This window comes from Emydura macquarii, unplaced genomic scaffold (assembly GCF_026122565.2).
Source record: "Emydura macquarii macquarii isolate MOO-44397 ecotype Brisbane River unplaced genomic scaffold, CSIRO-AGI_Emac_v2 contig_1363, whole genome shotgun sequence".
Classification (NCBI taxonomy): Eukaryota; Metazoa; Chordata; order Testudines; family Chelidae; genus Emydura; species Emydura macquarii.
Window position 1 is genome coordinate 2,758,413 of NW_027131500.1, and position 12,537 is coordinate 2,770,949.

Consider the following 12,537-nt stretch of genomic DNA (forward strand, 5'->3'; position numbering starts at 1 on the left):
TTGGAGCCAAACGTAGACTGAGACAGCTCCACGAAGGGGGGATGGAGGGCTATCACTGATTCTTTGTAATCAAATGCTTTAATTAAGTCTTCTTATTTTAACTGCTCAGGAAGGCGGGAGAGGGACTAATTCCTAAGGAAATGTGGCGAGTGAATTGTGTCCCTCCCCACCCCCTTTCTTATCTATAGAATGCTTGACTTTGAGGTGTATTTAATGTTTCTCTTAAGTAGGCCACTAGTGTGATCCCATGGCGCAATTCACAGACTGGCCCATTGGATGGGAGAACAAAGATATTACCATGTAGCAGATGAATCAATGCCAGTACAACTGGATTACTTTCAGGTATAAACAGAAAAGCAACAACACACTTGTAATGTCTGACACGCTTAAAAAACAAATATAAACACACACACACACACACTGGGTTGGCTTTTATTGGAAAGCCTAAATGCAATCTATAGTCATCAATTTGTGGAAAATTCAGAACACATATAAAGCTCAGAAGGCAAATTAAAAGACCAATACAAATCAGACAAAATTTACATCTCAAAATATCATGAAAGCATTTTTGACTGGCTTTGCCTAAAATACTTGAATCTCATTTTCTTTTCTGTAAGCTACTTCTTTTAATTATACATTTTTTCTTTTTAAAAATGGTCTTTTGTTTACATATTCCCCAAGGTCACTATTTCCTGCAGGAGCATGTCCAAATCACAAGTCTTTTTAGCAAGAAATAGGCTCATTATACTTCCTAACAAGGCCACTAATTGGCTTGATTTGACTTTATCTAGAATGATCACCAACAGATACTATAAATTTGTTATTTATTAGTGCCAAAACAAAGGAGAAGGAACTAGTACACGTCAAGTAGAAGATATATTTCAATTTTGACATGTTATACGCGCGTTTCATATTGAAACAGAACAGAAACATTCGATATAATTAAGAATGAGCCTATTTCAACAGAGAGCACTTGCAGCATGCTAAATAGAGTGCTGTGAAAGACTCACCCAACAGAACTGCAAACACTTTACATTTTATTTAAAACTGTAAAATGCTAACCATAACCACACCTTTGGGGGTGGGGAGGAGGGTCTGACGTATCAGAGTTTCTAAATTTAGGGTCTTCAGGACTTCAAGGGTAAAAAATATTAACTCATCTGTGCTTTCACTCTAATAAAAGAGCAGAATTCATTAAAAGTGTAATTAGTTCTGTAGCTAGTCTGAATCTCTCCCAGCCAATCTGTTTATCAAACAATCCTGCTGTGCAATTTAGAGTACGTAACACTATAGAATCTCAGTATAACAAAGCAGTTAGAAAACTATTTTTCTTACATCCACATGAACCGTTCATATTTAAGACATATTCACTTGCTATGGTTTGACATTATCATACAGAGATAGAAATATTGTATATAGTTCAATGAAACTTTAAAAAAAAAAATCAATTTTGTTTCGTCTTAAAAATACTTCTTTTGTGGCTGAATTTGGTGCTCCCAGAGCTAAGAATGGCTTCAGCCAAGAAATGGCACACACGCAGTAGGTGCTGTGCAAGCTTCCTACATGGAACTGTGTACACACCTCAATGCTGTCCTGCAACAAAGGCAACGGACCTTTATTTGGAGCATAGCGTGCCATAGTGTGCGGTGGTTTTGTGATATGGACTAGGCACTAGGACGTTCTCACCCCAGTTCCTGTTCAGTTTTTATAATAATGGGGTTTGACTTGGGCACTAATCCATTGAATGGCTTACAGCAGCACTGTAGCATCTGATCATTGCTAGCTTTCCTCTTTCCTAAAATTATACATTTAAAACAGCTGTATTATACAGAAGACAAAGTTGACATAAACTGGATGAGACTATCATCTTCTACATACATTTGCCAAGCACCTGAGACACTATTCTCTCCATCGCGTAACGTAGCTTCTAAGCCCACATAAAAAAAGCAAACAACAGAAATCCCACCTGTTATGAATAAATGTTCATTTATTACATTAGGGTTGGGAGAAGGCAAGGAAAACCCAACCTATTAAAGTCTTCCATCATAATAAACAAGCCTTATTTGGTTACTGTGCCTTCTAGCAGTGACTGATGAAGCTGCACTGGCTTGGGCGACAGGAAAGGGACTTGTTGTCTGATTAGCCAGCCACTTGGGAATGCTCCATGCTATCAGCAAAGTGATAGAAAGATGCACAGTTTGAAACCTAATACAAAAATATTAACACTTCTGGACATTAGTCATACATTGTTATATCTCTACAATATAATCCTTTATACTGTACAGCTATAACATAACAAAGGTGCAATTCTTTTTAAAAAAATCACACACAGCACGTGTTTTTATCATTTTATTTTTAAGTATAAACTTTTTTAAACACTTTACATAAATTAACTCCTCTGAGACTAATATTTGATGTACAGTAAATTGTAATTCATATAAAAATCCATAAACAACTTGTCTCACATAATTTACAAAAAAAATCAGGGTTTCCTTTGCTTATCTGTGACAAGGATTCTATTTGCCATTTCGCCCCCCCCCCCCAAGGCAAACCATGTGAGCATTGTAAAATCCATTATTAAATTCACATGGTAGCATGTCATTGTGCCAATGTCCTTTTAGAAAGCAGCACAACTTAGAGCAGTTGGGTTGTCTATAAACGATAATTTTTGCCCCACATTTTAAAATGAACAGAGATATATACCACATCCTATGCAGAAAGAGAGAGAGAGAGGAGAGAAAGAAAGAGACTACTTCTTGTAAGCAAAGGTCAACAATTCAGTAATATTTGGAAACACTGTATAAGATCTGTATCTTAGTTAAATACAGTGCTCAAAGGAACAGACAGCCTGTTGCAAAATCTTTAGGCCTTTTTAATCCTTTTCAGTCCAGCTTGAGTGCAGCGATATGCATATGTAAACATATTCTTTAAAGCAGATCACCTTTAAGGTCATTCAGAAAAAAAAGTTTTGTTTTTAGCAGTATCATTCTTCTGGAAGGCGCTCTTTTCTTCGTAGAGTCTATTCAGATTGTGCTACAGCAGAATCTGAGCAAAGGTATATGTTTAGGCTCAAGTAGTAATGCAGCAAAACAGTTTGGTCTCCCTTTTAGAAGACACTGGTACACAGTCAGTCTCTTTGGCAGCCTCAGCTAAGCCAGTGTGTTACCTCTTTCCTATCTCACTTTGTCTAAGGAACTGTATATTGTTAGCGCTGTCGGCTAATTCAGGGTATTGCTCCACAGAGAGTACATAGTACCCATCATATCCTTGTACCTTTCCAGCACTTAGCAGCTGCCTCTTTTCCCCTTCTGTCCATAACCTGGCACCTTCCTCTCCATCTCTTACTCTCTGTTGTTCTCTGGCCCAGGCATTGGACAGAGCTCTTTGCCTAGCCTGCTCCAATATTCGTGCCTTCTCCTCATCAAGCGTCATGCCATAGCGGACGTGAAGCGCTAACGCACCATACTGCATTTCGACATCGGCAAACCTACGAGTCCTGCCATTCACCACCGTGGTGGACTGGGAAACGGTTACATTGATGCCATTTTCCAGGGCTTTGCGCCCACTCGTCAGTCTCAAGGTGCCAAGATCAGTCTCTGGGGAGGTGGTCTTGATGAAATAGTGAGTGTCTTTCCCCTCAATGGTGAAATGCAAGTTCTCCAGGTAGTAGGCATTGTTCAGAACAGCTGCCACTTTTATGCAGTCTTCGTTGGCAATGTTGAGCACATTAGTCAGCACTTTCCCTTGAGTGACAGCAAGCATAACTCCTTTCCCAATCAGAGACTTCACTGTCGCAAACCACAGCCACGACTTCTCTCCACTGGATTTGTGTCTACTGATTTGAACTTCTGCCAACTTTCCCAGGGACAGGAAAGCCTTTGCTTGCCTTGCCACTTGCTGTTGCACTCCAGAAATTGGCTGAAAATAAGGAGAGAGAGAAGTTTTAAAAACCATCTGTGACCCCTAAGTGCCAAACAATCAGGTTTTCTTGGCATACTGCCCATGGGGCTGACAATGGGACATGCCACAACTGGCAGTGCCAAGGAGCTAATTGAATCTACAAATTGCTTGTTCTGCTGAGTTACAAAGGCAGTTTTGTTCGATAATCAGTGTTTGTCTCCTTGAGAACACACAACAAACATCCTTTAACTTCAAAGACTACTCAATGGGTTATACAGCAAGGGCCTTTGTGTTCATATACGCTTAGCATGTAGACAGGTCTTTCATATTTTAACAAATTAGTTCTCAGAACACCTCTGTAATGTAGTAGTATCCCCATTTTTCAGATGAGGAATGGAGGCAGAAAGCTTAGCTAATGTGCTCAAGGCCACAGCAGGGAACTGGGATTAATGCATACAAATCCTGGCTCCCAGTTCTATACTCAGACTGCTAGAACAGCCCTTTATGTGCAGATAAAAATCGTTATTTTTTTGGCAGGGCTGGGAGAATTGATATTGCTAGTTCCAGACAGTGGATCCTGTCCCAGCCATCTCTCTTCAGGTCTCCCGTATGATGAAAGTGACGAGAGGGCAAAGCACAGCACTTACAGTGATACACTGTCATCAACTTGTATTTGTTAGTCGCTTACACCTGACGTTATAATGACTATTATAATGACAAAAAATCAGAGGGCAATAATTGCCTACCAGGATTGTCATTCTAAACAAGGAGTTTTTAGGGACCTGCTCCCAAAACAAAACTAAGACCTGTCCTCTGCTATAACTGAGAGGCAGTAGCAGGTCTACTAACTATGCCACTCCATGGTCAGGAGTTCTGTAGCTCCCTGCAGCTGGTGGAGTGGGGGGAGGGCAGGGTCAGGAACTTCCCCAAAATTGGACATTACAGGGAGGAAACAGGGAGAGTGAGAACTATCACAAAAGCGGCGGGGCTGCTGTTACCAGAACTGGACCCTACCCTATATGTGCAAAGATAACTCGCTTTCCCATCTTGTTTCAAATCTGCATGTCTGTTTGTCCTCTGATTAATTGCATCTTCTTATTGAACAGTAAAATCCATGCTACTTCCTCTTCCCACACGAGCATTTCGAACCGCTCACCTTTGCCTGCTGCTCCTCTCCCCATCAAGCATCAGTTCTGGTGCTCTCTATTTGCCTTCATTACCTCACTGTACTGAGCACCTCTGGTTGGAGGAAGTTCTGTGCCCATGCGGACTCCTTCCACCCTAAATTTGTTCTCTCTTCCATCAGCTCTGCTGCTCTTGCCCTGCCGTGTATCTGCCTCTCATCCTTTTTCTTTTTAATTTTACTTATCGTGGAATTTTATTGAGTGTGTTATTAATGATGTTAGGGTGCCTAGAGCCGTGTCTTTATTCTTTGAAAACTAAATTAAATAAATAATCCCTGGTGGCTCTTCACCACCTATTCCTCTTCTCTCTCTCTCTTTGCCCAAGACTGTAATAACTTCTTCAAAGGTCAAATTGACAGGAACTCTCCCCATCCCACTACCTCCACTATCCTTTCCCTTTGATTTTGTCCTCTTTTAGCTCTGTGTTCTTCTCTGCCCTCCCAAATGAATGCCCAACTCAAACTCCTCTAACTTGTTAACTTGATCCCACCTCCTCCTACATCCTAATCTCCCTTGCTCTCCACCTCATTCCTTCTCTCTTTCATCTCACCCCTCTGGCACCTTCCCTTTTGTACATATCATCTCTGTCCTGAAGAAATCTTCACTCAACACAGCTCCCTCCTTCTCTTTATCTTCAATCTCCTTTAGCAGGCTGTCTATTCTCAGTACCTTTCCTTACCTTACCATGCCTACTCACGCCTTTCCAATCTCACTTCCACCCACTGTTCTCATTCCAAAGATTCTGCAAAATTGCCCCAACCTAGATCCCGCCCATCAGTCCCCACCTTGCTCTGTAGTCTCACCACCCTTTTTCCTTGCTGCTTTCCTTGTTTCTGAGTCTCCTTTAAAATATCAGAATTTATTATTCACTTCCCAGATGCGCTTCCTACCCCTTTCATAATTTAAGTTTGCCTAAATTAGATTTTAAAAAGACATGATCCTGAAGAGTTTGCAATCTTCACTGTGCAAAATTATGGCACTGTATACAAGTTTATTAACAACAATGATAATAAATTACTGAGCACTGCTTAAAATTCTATATAATCATTCCTGTAAATGAGATCCTTTTTTTGTGTGGAATCATAATTTTGGGATTACCAATTTTTTTCTCTCTTCTTAGTCTGTCTTTAAATGCAAATTTTTGGATTTTGTTGTGTGTAGTTCTTTGATCTCTGAATGGCTAGATTTATAAATGCCATTTTCCTAACTCGCAGATTTGGCTTTTCAATTTTACATTCTATTTCTTTTCTTTTGTCATTTAAACCTGTTACAGGTTTTCTGGTCTGCAGTAGATATTTTTTCCCCAATGGAATTTCATAAGCACCTGGAGTTTTGATTCTATGTAATGTAATGGGTTTTACCTGAGGAAATTTCATTTTCAATATTTTATCTTTACATATAAAACATGGTTAATATTAAAGAGAAGTAAAATTGTACTGGTGCCTGGTATGCATAATTTATATCACCTATTCTTCTGTTTATTTCACAGTCTATTTTTTATTACAGTGTTCATTTTCTGCCTTGAGACAGTGTGTTGGTATAAATCCAATCTCTAGAGTTTCTACTGGGAAATGTACAAGTCTAAAAAAAGTTTCAAAGTACTATAATTATTGATTAGTTCTCTCTATATTCTTATCTATATTATTGAAAACAAACTGGATCTTGTTTAAAATCATACTTAATATAGCAAAAGCACAAAAAATAGTGTAGAATTAGCATCTGTAATTACTAAATCCTTTGGAAAAATACTTAAGGCACAGAATTTGCAATACACCATTTAAGTAAAAAACTGGCAAGCTGCACCCTGAGGAACATATAGCTCAATTAGAATAGTTCCTTCTGTTCAATCCTATCTCCATCTTTGGTAGTTTTTTCTTAGTTTGTTTCTTACTGGTATATCATCCCATTGCTGACTCTTCACAAGTTCATATGAAGGCTCTGTTAAATCAAATTTGGGAACAGGGAAACCAGGAATGGCATTGTGCAGATGGAATCCAAATGTCACCAGCCAGCTGTTAACATCTGAAAGAAAAATATTAGAGTTGTCTATATTTTGAAATGCAATCTTTACCCTTTTTATGTATTTAAAAATAATACTCGTCAAAGCCACACTAGTTACATTCTGTAAAGCTCCAGAATTATTTCACATTCTTCTTGTTGTATTGGTGGCTAAGTCTGTACTTCACAAAGATTTTACACTACAGCTCTACTCTTTCTCCTCTGTACAAGTGTAACCCAAATGTCATATTTAGATAACGTCCAAGTTAAAGTGCTATTCTAATCTTAAAGGTGGCTATTTTTAAAGCATTATAGATCCTCGTGTGTGTCTCAGTGACTTCCAGAACAAGTGAAAAGATATTTATCTAATTGTTGGCTCTGAAAACTCCACTGGCATTTCACAGTGAAGCCGAGTTCTTTCCATCTCCATAAACCATTAGCAGTAATAAAAGTACTGCAGGTCACATTCTGTTCTCAGTAATATTTTTGTGCTCAATTGCCTTCCATGTAAGCAACTTAGGAGGCAATTTTGTTGCATAAAAGAGAGATCAGAATCCAGCTCATCCTCTCTTAGGGTTAGCTGGGTGAATGGGAATAAAAAGCAGTAAAAACTAATTTTAGTGACTTTACCAGCTAGGACTCAATATATATTGGGACAGCTGCTGAGTTAAGGAGATTCCATTTTATAGAGCTGCTTATCAGAGTAGAAGCCACACTTCAAGAGCAATGAATAGACAATGAAGACTAGCATCACTAGAAAGATCCTGCAAGCAAAATGATTTTCCTATTGTAGCTGCTAATTGCTGCTCTGAAATCGGAACTGTTGCTGAGAGTAGATTTCAACAGTATTACCAATGGATGTGAGCAATTTTATATTTTACTTTCTATTTTAAAATATATTAAATTGGGCACATTAACAATTGATTGCTTTAAAAAAAATTAAATAGAAAACTAGAAGCCAGGTCACGCTGGAGAAATGCTGATTGCGCAGGGTAGGGATAGCTGGCCCTGCTTCTGAGCGAGCTGTATCCATTCAGTGGATTTCTGTCTGGCCACTGTCTTTTCGCAAATTCTACAATTATGGCAGAGCTATGGGTATTAAAAGCCAGCGGGTTCCAATGAAAACACCCAAACTAGTGGGGGAAGGAACAGAATCTTTCAGCATGTCAGAAAAGGGCTTTAATCTTAACTTTAAAATTATTTGCTAACGTGCTCTCAGGTACATAATAAACCCCAGCAAGCTATGGACGTACAGCTGCCATCTGATGTTATGTAACCTAAACTACTCACAGGAGCTACAGCTTTATATGTACAGTTGGGGCCATATAATTCGAAAGATCAAAGATGTTATTAGAAACATGAAAACTAAATTTCAAAAGAAAATTAGTGCTACGACATTTCCTACAGTACATATTGCTAGGAGACAATAGATTCAAGGGACTGTGTGAAGTCCTACCCCAGCCAGTCTGTCAACACCTATTAACTAACCAGTGGGCAACTGTTTGTCAAAATGATGGAAAACCACTTGTTTCCCTATTTCCTTTCCCTATTTCCTTACTAAGTGCAGACGAACCCTCCTTTAATCTGACACAATCTAAATAAATAAAAAAAAAGCACAGATAATCATAATTAGTTCTAATACTGAAACACACATTTTCACGTAACTATGTATTTTTCAGGAACATCTGTTTGATGCACAATGATATGTCATTTTTCTTTATGTAGGTGGAAACAAACAAATATGTATCATCTACCCTATTTGTCTAGAAAATGTTAGAACAATCAAATTTAGTTTTTCTGACATTTTCCCATATTCAGTTCAGCTGATAGCACAGTTAGTTTGTAACCTAGATGCTCAGATTTCAGGGTGATAAGTACATTGTAAGAGGTTAGATTTTTTAGTAGTTGGGAAATATTACTACAATTAAAACAAATTTTTTTTTTTACCTGTGATATAATCCTTCACATCATGTATTTTACTGGCTGGATTGTTATTTCTAAACATGTAGAGATTAAAAGGAGCTGGATCCTTCCCAATTCTTTTCCAGATTTCAATGTCAGGTGTAGTCCAGCGCCCTGCCAATATGTCATAATCTCTTTCTCCAAAATGGACTAGCTTGGTCAACGGGTCATACAAGCCTCCGTGGAATCCTATTACCAACTGGAAGTCAAGGTTGGAGTCAAAATAGATCTCGCCATATGCAGTGTACTGAATTTGTTTAAGCATCAGACCATTGCTACTAAAAACGGCCAGTGGTGTCCCAGTATTGTCTGAGGCAATGTAAAACTCATCCCCACTGCTAATCTCCATGGCAAAAAGGTGCCCTTGCAAGTCATAGTAAAGAGAAGTGATCTCAGAGCTTGAATGGTTATATACATGAGTTATCCTGGTTGGATAAGTAAGGTCTGCATAAAAAAACTGGAGGTGCTGTCCGAGGCTAGTTTTACTGGAAACCCGTCGTCCTAGTCCATCGTAACGGTATATCACTGTCCACCCGCTGCCTTTGCTGTAAACTCTGGTGAGAAGGCCTTTTGAACTGTATTCAAAGATCTCAGTACCCCTTTGACGCAGGAATCCATCTTCATCTAAACGGTACTGAACGTCGCCCAGTCGAGTGATTCGGTCTCTCAGGTCATAGCGAAGTGGTGTCAAACGGGCACTGTTACTTGGGTTGAGCAAATGGAGGTTGCCATTCAAATCATAGTTATATCGCCACATGATTTTTTCATTTAGATAAACGGTCTGGAGTTGGCCATCAACATCATATTCATAAGCATATTTCGTGGTGTTGGCAAATGGCCCAATTTTAATTTCTCTTTTAGTCACTCGCCCCATATTATCGTACTGAATTGTAATCCAGTACATTAGTGACCTAAAGATTTCATACTGAATTTCTTTAATGCGGCCATGAGCATCGAAGTGTTTTGTGTAAGTCATTACAGCTGTAGAAATTATCTGGTTAATATCATAATATATAACTCCAAATTTTCCAAACTGCTCAACTTTACCAGAGATATCATCAAACTGGTAAAGATCAATAGGCAACGGGGTTTCATTGATGACACCTTGCATGCTAGTCACTCTGAAGCTATTGTCATAGCTGTAGTCAAATCGAGCATTTACCATTCCATCTTCACTAAAGCGGAAAATCTGCCTGTCAATCAATGGGCCTATTTGCCTGTATCTAATGGTGCAGATAAAACCATCACTCTGGAGGTTTACTGTTTTCAGAACACCTGCTGTCTCATCATAAGTAAAACTGACTCTTGTACTATCATACAAAATTTCTGAGAGCTTTGTCTGCCTTCTGTATTTGAACAAGACTCTTCGGCTTGTACCCAAGAAAGCAGTTTGAAGGAGCTGTCCTTCTTCATTGTAGTCCATGATAACTGAGGCGTTGCTTTCAGGGGGGTTGTATATGTTCCTGTAATAGCCAATGGAGCGAATAGTCTGCATGGTATGACGAGCAACGCTGGGCATAGTGATGGCAGAAAGCCGATCCAACAAATCATATTCAAAGATGTACTGCCGTTGGCTATGAAGCAGGAGGACCATTGACTGAAAAGCAAGAACAGATTTTAACCATGTGACAAACGGTTTCTTGACAACAAAAATGTGACATTCCACTTGAGAAAATTATCATACTTTTAAATTAAGTTAGCCTTGACCTTACATGTTAACATTTCCCTGCCTAATTTACTTAGATGCTTAATTGTAAGGGGTTCTGTAATTAGTGGCTCCAGATTCATAATGTGCTACTTATTATGACTGTGTCATTCTTTTATCAAGCACTCCCAGCCAAACAGCAGATTGTCAATGGATTTGGATAAGGCATGTTTAATACAGGCAGAAGAGGAACTGTCTGCAAGCCAATAACTCAAGAAGGGAACAACATATGGGAGATGCAATTTCTCCCCCATAAGGAGTGATAATGCAGAAGAATTTTACTAGCCTGAAGATCCCTGAACATTATTGTTCTTGTTCTATATGTATTTATGACACGGGAATAGCAATTGTTTGATTATTTATATCAAGTGCAGCTAAATACTGACACAATTATTCTGTCAGTCAATGACATTTTTCTGATGCCTGGATAGTATGAATCATTGGCCTTGATTAAATCATGTCCATAATTGTTAGCGAACAATATTTGCTGCATAATAACTTCAATGGAAAAATAATTAGACTATTAGCTCTTCAGACAGGAACCTTGACTTCTATATTTATACAGTGCCAAGTACATTTATAGCACACCTAGAGACATGCTGCATAATAACAACATACAGAATTATTTACCAGACAGAACTTAAGCTCATAGGCAGAGCAATATCAAAAGAGAGGCTCTGTCCCAGAGCAGAGCTGGAGCAGTGGATCCTGAGAGCATCTGTGTTCCAGTTTCCCTCCAGTTTTAATACTGCCCTTTTAATGATTTTAGTTTAAAAAACTGGCATTATTATATGTCTTCTCATGTAAACAATGCATGATTTTGAAATCAAGTAGCCAAGACAACCTTTTCTTACCCATAAATATGGTATATGACTATAGTTACAACCAGTGGGTATTCCTGCTAGCTGAAAATATCTATTCAATATGAATTTTACTGAAAGATGGATAAAGCAAAATCCCACAGTACGAGCTTCATACCTTGAATAGCAACTTCATTTTTTTTTTCATATTGAGCAATACACTTTTAAAATTATATGTTCCATACAGCAATATACCTAACACAAAACTGCCAACAATGGAAAAGAGAAGTTACTTATTGTAGTAACTTTGTTCTTTGAATATATTACCTACACAGAACCACAGTGTGAAAAAAGACGATTACTAACCTTCTGTAACTGTTGTTCTTCGAGATGTGTTGCTCCTCTCCATTCCATTCTAGAGTGTGCACACCCATGTGGCTACTGGAGTTATTTCCCTTAGCAGTGTCTGTAGGGCTGTTTCTTGTGCCCTCTGGAGCCCTGCTCTCATCTTGTGGTATATGAGATGCTGCCAGCCCTGTGCTTCCTCAGTTTCTTCTTGCTGTCAACTTTGACGGCAGGGATGGAGGGCGGGTCATGGAATTGACATGAGAAGCACATCTCAAAGAACAACAGTTACAAAAGCTAAGTAACTGTCTTTTCTTCTTTGAGTGCTTGCTCACGACGATTCCATTCCAGGTGACTCAAGCAGTATCCTTGGAGGTGGGCTCGGAGTTCACGGATGTCACGCTCGCAACGCTGTTCTGCTGAAGCTGGCATCATCCTTAGCCTGCTGGATGATGGCATAATGGGATGTGAAGGTGTGGAAGCAGTCCTACAGATGTCTTGGATCAATACTTGTACTAAGAAGGCCGTCGAAGACCCCTGCTTTCTTGTTGAATGGGCTGTGACAATCTCTAGTGGAGGTACATTTGCCTGCTCATAACAGAATCTGATACAGGAGGTTATCCATGAGGAGATCCTGTGGGAG

At 39.1% G+C, this 12,537-nt stretch overlaps 1 protein-coding gene across 1 annotated transcript in view; it reads right to left on the minus strand.

The window, feature by feature from the left end:
• Positions 1-416: 416 nt before the first annotated feature.
• The window catches only part of TENM3 (teneurin transmembrane protein 3), a 569,896-nt gene continuing 557,775 nt past the window's right edge, over positions 417-12,537 (minus strand). Inside the window, exons 32-34 of the mRNA XM_067551693.1 lie at positions 9,030-10,641; positions 6,976-7,106; positions 417-3,918 (exon numbers count right to left, since the gene is read on the minus strand). Of these exons, the coding sequence (XP_067407794.1) occupies positions 3,163-3,918; positions 6,976-7,106; positions 9,030-10,641 (2,499 nt within the window). The 3' untranslated portion in view covers positions 417-3,162. The remainder of the gene's footprint in view (positions 3,919-6,975; positions 7,107-9,029; positions 10,642-12,537) is intronic.